The 15,642-nt window shown below is 42.6% G+C and overlaps 1 protein-coding gene across 11 annotated transcripts in view; it reads left to right on the top strand.

The window, feature by feature from the left end:
• Tanc1 (tetratricopeptide repeat, ankyrin repeat and coiled-coil containing 1) overlaps positions 1 to 15,642 on the top strand; it is a 225,795-nt gene that overhangs the window by 161,638 nt on the left and 48,515 nt on the right. For 5 of the 11 annotated variants that reach the window (XM_071619151.1, XM_071619153.1, XM_071619147.1 and 2 more), the window contains 5 exons: positions 3,987 to 4,250; positions 9,298 to 9,420; positions 10,148 to 10,429; positions 11,426 to 11,577; positions 13,837 to 14,068. In XM_071619151.1, coding sequence (XP_071475252.1) covers positions 3,987 to 4,250; positions 9,298 to 9,420; positions 10,148 to 10,429; positions 11,426 to 11,577; positions 13,837 to 14,068 — 1,053 coding nt within the window. The remainder of the gene's footprint in view (positions 1 to 3,986; positions 4,251 to 9,297; positions 9,421 to 10,147; positions 10,430 to 11,425; positions 11,578 to 13,836; positions 14,069 to 15,642) is intronic. The other 6 variants (XM_071619154.1, XM_071619156.1, XM_071619152.1 and 3 more) reach the window with 4 other exon arrangements.

The following is a 15,642-nucleotide window of genomic DNA, read 5'->3' as shown; positions in this document are numbered from 1 at the left end:
GCACATTTTTCATGCTTCTAGTTGTACACAGAGTCACATCATTCGTGTCTTCATACATATACTTAGGGTAATAATGATGTCCCTCTCATTCCACCATCTTTCTTACCCCCATGCTCCCTCCTTCTCCCTCCCTCCCCTTTGCCCTATCTAAAGTTCCTCTATTATTTTCTTCTTTTAAATCTATAATTTGATTTAGATTCCACCAAACTGCTTCCTTGTCCCTGAACCTACATTGGATTTTTTTTCTTTATTTGATTTTAAGTTTATAGTCAGTATAGAAAAAACCTTCAAAAGGTGAAGAGGAGGTGAAGCAAAGCTGAGAAGGAGAAGGAAAAAGTTTAATTGCAGAGCCTAACAATGCATTATGACTGAGTGTGACTGTTCTTAACAAGGCAGGCTTCACGAGCTGCAGGCTGTTTTTTAGTCACAGACACTTAAGGGACTCCTTTTATGTGTTGTGCATATGCAAGCAAAGAGGGCTTCAAATGTGCAGTGGGGAGTACTGGTGCTGGCTGTGCCTCCAACCACATGCAATCAATTTCTCCTGAGTCTGTCTCCCTAGCTGATGGTTCCCAGCCTGACCACCTCTTTTCACTGGTGGTGGTGATCATGTGTGTGCCCTAATGACTTAAGAAAGTGCTTTGGAAATCTTTCATCTCTGTGCACTAACAGTCTGGTTAAATGTACTGTTACTGCAGAAAAAGATAAGACATGGTCCCTGGGGCTAAAGGAATTTTCCAGCTGCATAAAGAGTGAGAAGTAGCATGTGTGAATCAACAAGCAGTAAGAAGTGGGGCTTAGCATTGCACGGTGAGGCACAGCCTAGTCTGATGGAAAGGCTGGCAAGTCCCTCGTGTTACGGAATCCTACATGTTGGAAGAGTGGCTGAGACCAGTTTGGGGAATAATGATGAGCCCTAATCAGCAAAAAATGGCACCTCTATCAGTTGAAGGAATAAAATGTTAGAATTTTTGAGTCATTAGGAAACATTATCCAGTCTGTGAAAGATGTCAAATAGCACTTATTTTTTAGAGATTTTTTTTTTAAGTCTTCATTGTTAAGATATGGCCCTGGTGAAGTGAGGAGAGAGAGAGAGAGAAAAAGGGAGAGAGAGAGAGAATATACATTTTCAAAAGTGATTATTTAAATCAGTTAGGTTTGAATTTTGGTTAGTCTAGATGAAAAATGGTTATTTTTGAGTAGCCTGTTGTTCACTGTGAAAATCGGCTTTCCTGTCTTGGAGCCTGGGGAGCTGCCCTATTCAGTGTGCTTCTTAGGTTTTTCATGGAAACGAAACCCATAGGCCTTTATCTAGTTAGTGCTAAGCTGAGCTGAAAGTCTGTTGTCTGAGCTTTAGGCTGTGTGGGCTAGATCTGGTATTCAGATCCCAGGGAGGGGTACTTGTGGGGTGAGGTGATCTCACTGGGGCATCTTTGTGGGCTTCAGAGCCTCACTGCCTCAGCGCCCTGGTCCTGGTGAGTATGAACCCTAGACCACCTCTCTAATGTGATTTCCTATGGGCAGTGGAGGGCTGCCTCTTCCTCACGATAGTCTTCTGCTCCTGACCTGGTTATGTCTTCCTTTTGAAATGGCTACCCCATCTGGGAATTCTCTTCTCAGCCAGGGTTCCTGCAGCCTGGGGCCTTCTTCCCCTGTCTACTTTCTCTCACTGCCGGGATCCACGTGTTTCTACCTGTCAGATCCTGGGCACCATGTAGAGCCCTTGCTCCATGGTGAGAATTAGATAGTCAGCCTGCCTTGTAACCCCACGAACCCTGGCCAGGCTTCCCCAGTTGTCTCTAGCAGCTTCCTGGGGCCCTGCAGCTGCAGCCCTGCTGTTCGTATTATTACTTGTAATAGGAAGTGGAGGGGTCCAAATTCCAGTTGCCACTTCTTGAGGTCCTGATTAGGATTCAGATTCTTGGGGCTTTGGTTCCAAAAGCAAATGACGAAAAGCATCACTTAGACATTCTGTTTTTCACCTTACAATTTAGGAGCCTCCAAATGTGACAGCCATGACCATAAAACCAAGCAAATCACCACGAGTCTGGAACTTTCCTCTCTCATGTAGATATTGGGATAGCCTGGAAACCTAACTTATTACAGCATGTCTCAGAAAAGCATGCAGAGTTCCAAACATTGGACTTAACAACAATCTGTATTAATAAGGACTACCTATATTTATGCTTTCAACTTATTAACAGTTACCATTAATAATGAATTGCCATAAATAAACAATAAACTCATTAATAAAGCATTAGCACAGTCTCTGGCATATAGTAAACCTTCAGTAAATGTTGGCTGTTGCTGTTAGCACCACCACCATCACCACTGGCATTTTTATGATGGAAAGAATCATATTCGCTACACTTAAGTTCATTTAAATGGTCCATTTAAAAACACAATGGCTGCAATTGATTCCAAAGAGATGGAGGTGGCTCATTAATGCTAGAACACTTGGAAATGCTTGAATAATAGTGACGGGCACCCTTGCTGTAAGATAGACCCCATCCCAAATCAGCTTATCTTTGAACCAGTAGCAGTGAGGTTAGTGAGGCGTAGTGTGTCTGACCACAAGTGGAGTGGAAGTGTGTTCATTTGCTCTTTCACTCAGTAAGCAAACATTTGTTGAGTTGCTTGCTATATTCCAGAGCTATACTGTCCAGAAAAGGAAAAGATCCAGTTGCCACAGACACTCTATGGAGGCTTCTACGTCATGTAGGTGGGGTTTTCACATGGTTAGATGACCAGAGGGAAATGGGTCCAGGCTGCAGTAGCAAGGACAGTCCTAGAATTGCAACAGGATGTCCTGTGGTCACGGCGAGGAAGTTGTGTTGTCTTTACTTCTGAACCTTAAAGAGCATTGTAAAAATAAAGCCAAACCCCTTTAGTCCCTTTGATCCTCAATAACTGGCTCTCCGAACCAATGCACCCGTCTGCTGATACAGCGGCTCATCGTGGTGTGTGGAAGACGCCGCGCCCTCCAGGCTGCCGGGTTCTGAGTGCACTTTGGCACTCATACCCCCGTTCGCCAGGCTCAGAGTCAGAGGCCAGGGCTGCGAAGATCCAAATAGAGAATGAGGAGACATGGCCCCTGTCCTCCAGGACACAAGCCAGCGTTAGGTCAACAGTGGGGCAGGGTGAATGGCCCAGGTGACCTGTGGTTCAAGGGGATCCCATACAGCTCTGCATCTGTAAATTAGGAGTGGATGTTTGTAGAAGCTGTGTAGGGTGAGTATGACTTCTTTTCTTTTATCATATCCCTCTGCTCTTTTGCCAAGATGTTTACAACTCCCCCCCACACTCCCCAGTGTGGGTTTTCTTAGAGGCTCAGTTGTGATTCTGCATTCACGGCACACATTCCTCTGCCAGCACTTCTGCACTGGTCGTGGAGATTTTTCCATTCTGTGCCACTAAAGGAGCAAGTCAAGTCGGCCTCCCTGGATCATGTTGAACAGATGTTATAAATGTTCATTTCAAGGATGAAATCGTCTGCTTGACTTCGTAATTTTTTGTTTCTGTAGATTTTCTCTGGTGCCTTTTCTGCTCTCACTGTTGTATGGCGTGCCCCCCCCCCCCCAATCCTTCCCAGGAAATGCTCATTTGAATATAGGATACTTGGAGATTCAAAGGAATTTAATGAGATACAAGCAATTCATCTTGGTCACAGAGGGGGGATATATTATCTCCAAATTACATAGATTTACTTTAAAGTTGCAGACACTTTTAGACAGCTTTTTCATTATCTTCCTATCAGAGTTTTTTTTTTTTTCCTTTCCTGTCGAGTGATGTAGCAGTTTATTTCCCCTGATAAACAACATTCTTTTAATTTACCAAAATACATTGTATGAGATATACTTTGATAAAAATCTGTGTGGACCGGAAAACTTTACATTGATCCTGGGGAGGGCAGTGTGTGTGTTTTAACTCTCAACAGCCCCAGTTGTGCCTGGCCTCCTTCAAAGTATTTTGATCTCTCATTTCAGCCACAATTACAAGTTCATCCGAAAATGATGACCGGAGTGGCTCCAGTTTGGAATGGAATAAGGATGGAAGCCTAAGGTTAGGGGTTCAGAAGGGAGTGCTTCATGATCGCAGGGCAGATAACTGCTCCCCAGTGGCAGAAGAGGAGACCACTGGGTCAGCGGAGAGCGTGCTGCCCAAAGCGGAATCCTCAGCTGGAGATGGTCCGGTCCCTTATTCTCAGAGCTCCAGCTCGCTAATAATGCCACGGCCCAACTCAGTTGCAGGTAAGGCCACGCCTCTCCCTGGAAGGGTTCTGCTGAGTCCGAGGAGCCCTGTGCTCACAGTCCTCCTAGGGGAGCCTAACCCAGATCGTGGGTCAGGCACTAGCTTCTCTAGGCCTCAGTTTACATATCCGCAAACATGATAAGGCTGTACTTAATGGTCTTCCAGTGGCCCTCTCACTCTGGAATTCTTTTTATCTTCAGCTTGGACTGTCTGACTCTTTGTATGTTACAGAAGAAAGTATACCCACTCTCCCTTGGTATTTTGTTATTTTAAGCTTGGGTAAGCTCATGAGTCTGTTGTATCTTGGTAAATAGGAATCATTTAGAGTGTAGTTGTTAATGTCAGCTCAAAGGATTTCTAATCCAACTTTTAAAAGTCAAGCCTGTTTTATAGATAAGAGGTTGAATGTGTCTGTGTATTTCAGTTGTAACAGAGCTCATAGCTTAAGACACCCTCAGAGGGAGCCAGAGCAAGGTGGAGCAGCTGGGAGTCAGAGAGGAGAGAACAAATGGCAGTGCCAGTGCACAGTTGGATTGGCATTCCCTGGTCATCAGGCAAGGAGGAGAGTAGTCTGGGGCAGGTGGGGAGAGGCACTCTTCATCTAAGCCATTATGCCTGCTTTGAAGGTCTTAGTCTCCACCCCATGCTCTTGGGCTGAATTTAGAAGAGGAACTTATTATGGTAATTCTTTGTTACTATCCTAGCACTTAAAATGTCTCCTTTGCTAAAATGCATGGACCCAGATTCTCTCTTCCTACATCAAAGGATTTTTTCTGTAGTTTACACTGCTCCTTTGGGATGTGCTAGGTCATTCTGGCTGCTGTTGGGTGATTTTTTTATGATGGAACTCTGAAGCAGCTGGTAAATAAATGGCCCTAATGGAAAAGTTCTGAGGTACAACTCTAATTCACTTTCAAAGGAAGCAGAATGGCCTTGTTCCAGAAGAGGGATTTGGCGTGTCTGCCAGAGAGAAGTGCTAGGGAGCATTGTGTGTATTGATGGATGGTTCTTCTGAAAACTTCCCTGTGCTCTCACCACCGTCCCACCCTTTAACATAATACACTGTACCCAAGGCATTTTAGGTCATATTTACCTAGTTATGATGAATGGATCACTTGTACTGTACCAGAACTTTACAGCTTCATTTTCTTCAACAAACTAACAAACTTGAATTTGATATAATTGATCTTCTTAAAATTAGGAAACATTAATGCATTGGTCTTAGTGATGTTAAAAATGCCCCATTTGGGGTTACATTTTCTGTTGGATGTTCATGTGAAGTGACAGAGGGTGTGAGCTGAGCTTTATGGGAATCTGCCACCCTTATAGAGCAGATTTCTGATTTCTGCTATGCTCCTGAGTTAGCTTCCTTTTGCCCTTGAGGAGGGCCTCCTGTGGAATAGGAGGATTTTCCCTCTGGGTTTGATCAGAGGTTCACTCGTTTCTCCTGTATTGCATATTTTAAAAACTAAATGTATATTTTGGAAAGAACTAGGCAAGTGCTTTACCTTATGGTACCGGTTAATAAGCTAGAATTTGTACACCTTTCTGTTCCTAAAACTGAACCTCCGTTGAGAGGGAATGGCAAGATGCTTCAAATATTATGGAAAAGAATAAGATTCTTGAGTAGACTATATGCAGCACTGTTTGTTTTATTATGAGAAGGTAGACTGCTATAAACAGGGAACACTCAGTTTTGGACAGATTTTGAAATAAAATGTGAAGGACCATACACTGGAATCACTTGAAAGTATTTGCATGCTAAGATCCATGTAAAAACAAGTAAATTGCAGTTTGGTAGAAAAGGTGTTTGGGGGATCGAGTAAGGACTGGAGAGTGATATGGGACTTGGCCCTGAGGTTGCCAGCCTTTACTGTCATTGAGCTTGCTCCAGGAACAGTGGTTATCTGTTAACTGTGTAGCACAAAAAAACTTTTTTGAGGGGTGGTGGGGAGTCAAAGATTGTAAAATTAAGTTGGCTAGGTTTGGGAGTTGTTCTGCTATGCAAAGATGTTCTTTTCAAAGGTTCTTTGTTAGAGTGGAATTGATTGGAAATGTCACATCAAATTGTATGACATGGATACTTTTTTACTTTATTAAAAAACAGGATGTTAAGCCTTTAAAGTTATATTTTAGATAACCTAGAAGTTGGATGATAGATTCTATTATTTTTGACTACTTTTTTTCTTTTGAACTATTTTCTGTGTAGATCATAGGACACTGTGTTTAATTTTCTAGGAAACCAACAAATACGATCACCATTTGAATTCCAGTTTCCTTCAAACACTGACTGGTTATTTCCCTGGATTACTGACATTTACCTTTGATAGATTAATCCACAACTTACAGTTTTAGCAGATGTTGTTCTTTGTTCCGCTTAGAGGAGTCTTCCTTCTTTCACACTCTCTCCACCCCCCAACACTACCTCTTCCCTGCAGCATCTTGAAATGTGCTTCTCATCCAGATGTTAGTGTGTACACACACGCGCCAAGGCGAATAACTGATTTAATCATAGAGATGTTAGCAGCACATTTTTGCAGCATGAAATTATTGCTTTACCTCTGATTCTTCTTGGTCCTGAATAGTTTTTTAGGATTGTGAAACCCTTTATTGTTAATATTGAATGTGAGTCTGACTCTTACCCTGGGAATGTCTGAGAATCCAGCCTGGGTGTGTGAGAAGGCAGGACAATCCAATTGCCTGCTCTGCTGGGTAGGGACACCTGTGCACATGGCTAAGCAGCTGGAGCTTCACTGCTTCTACTCTCAGGTGTCTCTGTGGCTCTGAAAGCACCTTAGAAGATAGAGGTAGCTGCAGCTTGTGGCTTGCGGCCCTAATGCCACTTTCAACTTGGCTTAATCTCCTTTGAAGGGGAAAGTGGGCCAATCTTGGTGGAGGTGCTAAGGCTGCTTTGTTGTGCACTTTGGAGCTGATGTGCTGGTGACTAGGCACCTGGGATCTCACCGTGTCTTGCATCCGTATCAAACAAGGGCTTCTCTTTATAGTTCTTTATTTGGAATGTCTTCATAGTCACCTACTTTTAATTCCTTTCATTGTCATGAAATTACTAACTGAGTGTTCTGTTGAGGGGTTGGGGAAAGAGGGAAAACAGGAAACCCTTTCGGGCTGTAGGGGTCTTTGTATTATTCGGGCTGAAGTAGCTTGTAGGACATTCGTGGTTGTCCTGGCCCTGAAGCAAGCTACAGGCTATGGCTGTGATGGCCATTTCTGCCTAGAGGAAGATCAGTCCCAGGTCACAGGCAGGAGCCTAGAAACACGTACCTGTATGTGCCTGTAGGGACCCTGGAGAGATGAGGACTTTGAAGGGGTGGGGATAGTTCTGTTGCCTCTCCAGGAAGTTTCACTTTCCCGGGTTATACAGGACCTGGAGGGAGCTCAAGGCTGCCATTGGATTACTCTACCTGAGGTCTCTTTGGAAGTCCTACACAAAGAATTAGCAAGTCTCTAATGGGAGAGATTTGCTTGACCCTGGCTCTGTGCAGAGTATTCACTTAAATGTTCACACAGTTTTTAATTAGGCTGTGGATGTGCACCAAAAGGGTGCAGAGCGTAAGTGTATGCTGTTATGAAGGCAGATTTCGGGTGTTTCTCTGCTGAATGGGAAGGTGAGTAGGTAGGGCATATGCTTCATTACCCTCTGAGGATGTGATGAGAGGGGACCAGGCATCACAGAGTTAGTCCTAGAACCCCCCAGGTGCTTGTCAGATGAAAGAAAGGGACGGCATGGTGTGGACAGTGAGGGGAAAAAAGGACAGAAACCTTAGGAAGGAGAATAGGAAGAGCTTAGGATAGATGGTGCTGGGGGCAGCTGGATGCGGGGTGAGAGCCTATAGGGTCACCAGAAGGTGTTCAAAAGACAGCCCACCTGACAGTCCCTGGCTGCCTGCTCCCACTAATGCCTTCATCAGTCCTTAGAAGCCTTAGCCTTTGAACTGCAGCTCTCTCTGGTCACCTTTTTTTGCTCTGAAATTATGTGTGTATTTTATTATTCTGGAGGATAATCATATGCTAAAGATTGGCAGTACCTAATATTGGACCATTTCATCCATAAACCAAATTAGATTCATTTTATTTCTCTCATTTTGACCTAGAATGTATATGTAAATAAGTTTTTTGATATTTTTAAGACACAAACATGTATATTTGTTTCTAAGATTTACTGAGAATCAGCAAAAATATTTCACACTAGTTATTTTTATAATCCATCTAACTTGTGTGTATGTGTTAATGACTCTTATTTAAGTTTTTTAACTGGTATTTGTATGCTATGAATCTTATTGGTTTGGTCAGAAGTAAATATGACTACTTATTTCTATAATTTTAAAAAAGATACATCTATCTAATATATTTTATAATAGATTAAAATATATATATGTATTTGGGCTGGAGTTGTTGCCTAGCATGTATGAGGCCCTGGGTTTGATCCTCAGCACCACATAAAAATAAATAAATAAAATAAAGGTATTGTATTCCAAGTACAACTAATATATATATATATATATATATATATATATATATATATATATATATATGCTTAAGAAAGTATTTGTACTTTTACTGTCAAGAGCTGACTTTAGTATTCCAAATATAGTGGAATTATACATGCAGAAATATGTTTATTTAAACAACAAGGTTGGAATCCCAAACAGCAGCACGCTCCCCAGAACTGAAGAGAAGAATCTAGTGCCATGCCACGTGTTTATAGTAAGTACTGAAGCTTTACTGAGTGGTGCTTGAGTGTCAAGTTTCTTCATAAAAAAATTTATGGTGAAGTCTGTCTCTTTGCAGGAATAATGGAGAATTCTGGCAACCAAATCAATATAACTTTGATTTAAGAGTAGTGCTTGGGTTTTACCACTTTTCAATTAAGAGTATCTCTGGAAAAATAAACCAGAGCAAAGAAATATCCTTAAATATATATTTGGTTGAAAGTCTGAACTGAATTGCTTAGTAATTTATAACTTACAGTAGTTTAGGTACAACATTAAACTTGGCATTAAACTAAACTTCAATTTAATATTACAGCCACAAGCTCTACCAAATTGGAAGACCTGAGTTATTTAGATGGGCAGAGAAATGCTCCTCTACGGACTTCAATTAGATTACCGTGGCACAATACGGCTGGAGGTAGGGCACAGGAAGTTAAAGGTATTTATCCTTGCATCTGATATCACAGTGGATATGATGAGCTCATTCTCTGATAACCGGCAATGCAACTACCCAGATTTTAAAACATGCTGTGAATTGTGTGTGTATATGGTATAAAGTATCTATAAGCTATGCTAGGAGGCCCTCCTTAATAGTTTGGGCTTCTTCTTTGAAATTCATGATTAAATTGCTTCTGGGTTTAGAAAAGAATTCTACAGTGTTATTTGGAAGTGAAGGGTAATTTGGCACTCATTAGGTTTTCTGCTAACAGAGAATCAGTTTTGTTTCAGCTCTGTGAGCCATGTCAGCCACATCCTATGTCACACAGTGGTGTGGTCAGCAGCCTCATCATGTGTGCAAAGCGCCATCATACCCAGATGAGAGCTGTGACCTGCTGTGTAGGAAAATGTGTTTGCATTTTACTCATGAATGGGGTAGAAGAAACCTGACTTACATACGGTTGCAGATAAACCAGAGAGACATGGTTTGGCCCCTTGTATTGCTTTCTCTGTATCTGCCTTGAGTCATGAGAATACTGGAGGTAGGAGAGGACCACAAATCATTTTAATAAGAGACTATGTGGGATCCATAGGGTATAATAAGTGAGATATTACAGAAGAATTAATAAGCTCAGATTATAATTACTTAAAGACACATAAGCAATAATATCAATTTCTTAGTGTATAAAATTGACATATTTTTCTTAAAAAAAATTATTTTTTTAAAGCACGATTTGCTCCCTACAAGCCGCAAGACATTTTGTTGAAACCCCTGCTGTTTGAAGTCCCAAGCATCACAACAGACTCCGTGTTTGTGGGAAGGGATTGGCTCTTTCACCAGATTGAAGAAAACTTGAGGAACACAGAGCTGGCAGAAAATAGAGGAGCAGTGGTTGTTGGAAATGTGGGATTTGGGAAGACGGCAATCATTTCCAAGTTGGTGGCGCTGAGCTGCCATGGGAGCCGCATGAGGCAGATTGCTTCCAACAGCCCCAGTTCATCACCTAAAAGTATGTCCACATTTAAGTACTTGTCTCTAGTTTGTTTTATTAATATAAAATAGAGAAAGGAAACTGCTGTTTGAGTAGACATAAATTGCCAGTTTTCCTTAAGTTGTTCCAGCAACTCTATCAGGTTTGCGATCATATGTTAAGTGAACTATCTGAATACTTCATCTGTCAGTGTGTGTCTTTAGCTACAGTCTAAGGTGCGACCAGCCTTCCCTGATGTCCTTCTGACCTGGAACCCATTTCTATCTTTATACAAGCAGAGATGGGGCAGGGAGGCCTGGTCAAGTTCCCTGGGGAGGTTTGGATCCTAAAATCAAGTGGTTGGGCTCCTTGAAAAACAATGCAGAATTATTTTGTATCCTGTTCACAAAAGCCTTTGTTTTCTATGCTGGATTTACAAGAATTATTAAGACTAAGTTGTGAGAGAGAGAGTAGCCAAATATTTGACTATTTCCTGCTTATTTTATGTGCAGTAAGCCCATTACAAAGAAAGTGTTTTTAAATATTGTAAACAAGAACAAGGGAGTTCTTGAGAGAGTTTTTTTTTTTTTTTTTTTAAGACTAAAAGAATTTAATAAGGGATGCCAGATGTGGTGGCACATGCTTAAAATCCCAGCGAATCTGGAGGCTGAGACAGTTCTGGCCAGCCTCAGCAACTTGGGGAAGCCCTAAGTAGCTTAGTGAGACCTTGTCTCAAAATTTAAAAAATAAATAAATAAAAGGGCTGAGGATGTAGCTCAGTGGTAAAGCACCCCTGGTTTCAAACCCAGTACCAAAAGGAAAAAAAAATGAATTTAATAAGGGAAACTGGAAACAATAGTTCTCTGGTAGGTCATGGGAGATGGGTAGGGGGCTGGTATGCTCATTCAGTCTCCACATTTTGGGCCATGTTCACTCATTATTGTTTTAAACACTCTCTGGAACCAATCAAGACTTCTAGTCCATATTCCATCGCACATGTGTGCTGATATTATAATGAGGTGGATTCTTCTCTAGCAGCAGATCCCACCCAGGACCTTCCTTTCACTCCATTGCTTTCACCGAGTTCTTCTACAAGTGGCCTCAATACTACCAAAACACCTTCAGGGCCTGGTACTTCTGAAAACCAGAGACCGAGAGAGGAGGCGGTGAAATACCTGGCTTCTAAGGTAACCTGCTCTTGTTTTATGAGAACCCTCCAGATACAAATTTGCTAGTTTGGTTTCCGAGAAATAAATTAGAAAATGGATCTTAAAACAGCAATAACTGCTTGAGCTTAGCCTTTAATAAAATTGTGAGAGAGTACTCAAAAGTTATTCATGAAAATAAATACCTAAGGATGCTTGCAGTGTACTTTAATCTATCTAAAATAGTATATTGGAAGAGTTCCTCAAAGCATCAGGAGAGATTCTGCGTGCTGACCTCAAGTCCATCCTTAAAAGCACATGTCCTCTTTAATTTGCTCTGTGAGCAGGAGATGGGGAACTTTTAGCTTGACCCAGACTTCTTTCGCCTGATCTCTGTTGCCTGGGGCCTTTGGTTCCCTGCGTCCTTCTGTTGAAGTTTTCTTGTGATATTGTAAAAGAAACTTGGCTGATTTCCTCTTCCTGGATACATGGTCATCAAGGATCTTCTGCAATTTTCCTTCTGCTCCACATGCATCACTGGTTCGTGAGCTGCCTCTGGACCTTAGAGTGGTTGCATTTCTTGCCCTGATGAGCTGCTTAGGTCTCCCTTGGGAGCAGTGGTGTGAGGTGGTGGAGCTAGACAATCACCAACTATGGCAGTCATGAGGGGCATCTCATGAGGATGCCCCTGGGGATGAGGTTGGTGCAGGGATTAAAACAGATGCTTCTCAGCCCTAGATTCCCTCCCATCTCATTTGCTTCTCAGGTGACAGCTGGTGATCTGAGATTAGGCTTGTGGTGCAGACGTCAAAGCTACTGCTGCTACTATGATTTTTTTTAAACCCCTTTGATCATAGCCCAACTGAGAAATACATCTTATACTAGAGATCCAGTACTCGTGCAAACACAGTCACACACATAACAGAAGCAAAAGCATTACCAGTCAAAGCTCATTTTTATATCCTATAATATACTCTGGTAATTTAAATTCACTTTATTAACCTAAAAAAACTAGGCTGTTTGTGGCCCCAAATTGATTTCATGTCCTACTGTTGGGTTGCAAATTGCTTTTGACAAACACCATACAACAAGACTGAGTTACCTGGTACCCTGCGGTGGTTTGCACACACTTATGGGGTCCTCACTTTTGTTTCTACTGATCTCTGTCCAGGTGAGAGCTGAAGAGCAGTCTCGGCTTTCTTCTAGATGTCAATGATATATTTAATCTAAACCAGAAGTTACCCGGTGGTTCCAGGTTGACCTGAGAAGAGCTGGTCTATGTCTACTCTTTAGTTTCTAAGAGTTCATGGCCTTGGTGTCTCATCCTCAATCTTTGGCTGGCCCTGTTACCTTGGCAGGGCATTTAACCTCTGTTCCTGTTGCCCTCAGCTGTAGGCTGACAGTTCTGAGCCTTCTTGCTGCAGGGTGTTGCAGAGCTGAGCAGGCTGGTGGTGACTCAGGCTCTTCTGAGGAACTGCACTTTACACAAGGGTTTGGCTCTTTTTCCCTTTCCCTAACTCATACCTACATGCTTCTTTTTCTCTACATACAGTATGCCTACTATTCCCAGTTCTGCCTCTGGCACTTTGTTTGGGGTCTGTCTAACAAATAACTTGCTACCACCATGGATCCATATGACAAAGGGTCACTCCTCAACCTGTAGATATTTAGGCAGCTCCTTTTCTCCTTCCATGTGCCCCTTCACATGCCAGGCAGAAACCCATAATTTGTGATTTTTTCACCCTTCTGAGTTCCTGTTGAGCCTGTGCAGTGGTCCCCTGAAGAAGTGTGGGTTTGGGGAGGTGTCTGAGAGCTTGAGCCCCTCCCACCAGAAGGAAGAAGCAGCTGACTTTGCAGCACGGGTTTCAGGGCTATCAACTTGATCATCTGCTTTTTGAGGTCAGCAGAGGGTTCCCTAAAGAGGGACTCCTGCTTCTGAGGAAATCCAGTGCTGATTGCAATGCCAAGAACATTAGGGTTGCTTGTGGGATTCCTCTAAGCTAGGATAGGTTGTATACATAATTTTAATTAGCTTATATTTAGTACAGAGTTAGTTTTGCTGATTTTTGTGCTAATCAAGATGAATTTGTGGCTGCAATCAAAGGTCTGCTGAGAACTTAGTCAACCACATGATGGAAAGAGTAAACAAATCAATTAAACTAACAAATGACTCCGATCTTTGGGAATAGAAGCAGTGTAGTTTGTTATCCTGTTAAACAGGCCGAGTTGTGTTCTTTGAGGTTTTAGAAAGTGCTCTGGGGAGAGACTGGGGTGATGCTGACAGCTCTGCTTTGCCCACAGGTGGTGGCCTACCACTACTGCCAGGCTGACAACACATACACATGCCTTGTGCCTGAGTTTGTGCACAGCATTGCCGCTTTGCTCTGCCGGTCCCATCAACTGGCTGCCTACAGAGACCTTCTGATAAAGGAACCTCAGCTGCAGAGTATGCTGAGCCTCAGATCCTGTGTGCAGGACCCCGTGGCTGCTTTCAAGAGGGGAGTGCTGGAGCCGCTCACCAGCCTGAGAAATGGTACCTCTCCGCAGACCCCAGTGCTCCTGTCCCCAGTACCAGTACAAGATGCCTGGGTGGTCCTCAGAAGGAAGAGGGTCAGCTGAGCTCTGGGGTGGCAGAGAGGATGTAGATGAATCAGTGCACATCTGGTCCCCTCCTCAGAACCAGACTCTCCCTGGGGTCCCTCCACACCCTTCAGTGGGATAGTTTTCAATGTAAGATCTCTAATAAGAATGAGCTCTCCAATTGAACAGTTGCAAAGAAGCCAGTTTCTAACTGTTGGGGATAGGAGCCATTCTTTTGACCCTCTGAAGGTTTGATATTTTGGTCTATGAAATGAACTGACAGTAGACAGATTAACAGGAGAAAAAACAAGTGAGTTTTTTAATGCATGCAGTGCATGCCATGTGGGGGAAACCTTGATGAAAGGTAACTCAAAGCAGGGACTTCAAGGCTCTGGCTTCTTTGGGATCTTCAACAAAGAACAATGAGTTTTAGAGAAGTAGCAGGATAAAGGGAAACAGTTTTAGGCTTCTGGAGGTGAAAATATTGGGAAGGTAAGCAGGAAACTAATGGTGGATAAGGGCTGGTTGGTAAGGTGGTTTCATAGATTCCTCTGGTGCTGTCTCTAGCTGATGAGGGTCTGCCCTTGTGATTAACTTCAGTTCTTCTCATTGAAACAGGTAGGGGGACACCTTTACAAATTTATGTCCCGATTTTAGGCTACAAGGTCAGGCAGAGAGCTTTTCTATACCTGCTTCTTGTCTTGAGCTCAGCTGTCCTTCCAGTCTCAGGGAGGTGTGTTCTGGTCTCCCATGTAACTCTAAGCTATTTAGATTCCTCGCTCCTTGAAGTCTTGCCTACATATTTTGGACTGCTTGGGAGCAGGGGAATGGGTAGATCATTTGGGGAATTTTCTAACATATTTTTTTTTCTTTCAGGAGCCCTGCTCATTTGAGTCAAAACCTAAAGCTAATTCTAGAGGCTTCTATTTGGGTTTTTTGCCTTCCCCCAAATATTCTTTAAAGAAAGGGATGCTGGTGACGTGACAGTGTGGGCACATTAGGTTTCCATCTTTCCTCCCCTTTGCTCCTTACCATATGAGCTGGTTACCTGCCTACATAGCACTTCTGCCAGAAGGTGCCAGAGAGAGGGATCGAGACTGATATGCCATTGTTTCTTCATTCCCTGGGCAAAAAACTGGCACTAATAAGTGTAAAACCAGACAGACTTGCAGGAAAGAGCCCTACTCTAGATATCTATAAGGTAGAGCTCTCACCACCTAGGGCTTGGGTGGAAGAGTTAGCCCTTGGTGGGGCAGGTCATTTTTTCCTTGCCTGGAATCCCTGAGGAGTTCTAATGGAGGACCCTACTGTTTTTTTTCATATTTAGTTTCTGTGTTATCTTTGCTGTAGACTACCCTAGTGGTACCAGTTTGTGAAGAGCTAACTGTATTATATACATGATTGAGATTCTGCTAATGTGTGTAATGCAATATGTTTCTGAAAACTGTTTTGTGAGAATTGATTTTCTTTTGGCTCTGTGCTCTGGTTTTCATTATAAATTTAATAGAAAATATGCTTCTGCAAAAT

Source organism: Marmota flaviventris, chromosome 11, assembly GCF_047511675.1.
Source record: "Marmota flaviventris isolate mMarFla1 chromosome 11, mMarFla1.hap1, whole genome shotgun sequence".
Taxonomy (NCBI): Eukaryota; Metazoa; Chordata; class Mammalia; order Rodentia; family Sciuridae; genus Marmota; species Marmota flaviventris.
The sequence above is the reverse complement of the archived record's forward strand: the minus strand, read 5'-3'. Positions and strand labels throughout refer to the sequence as shown.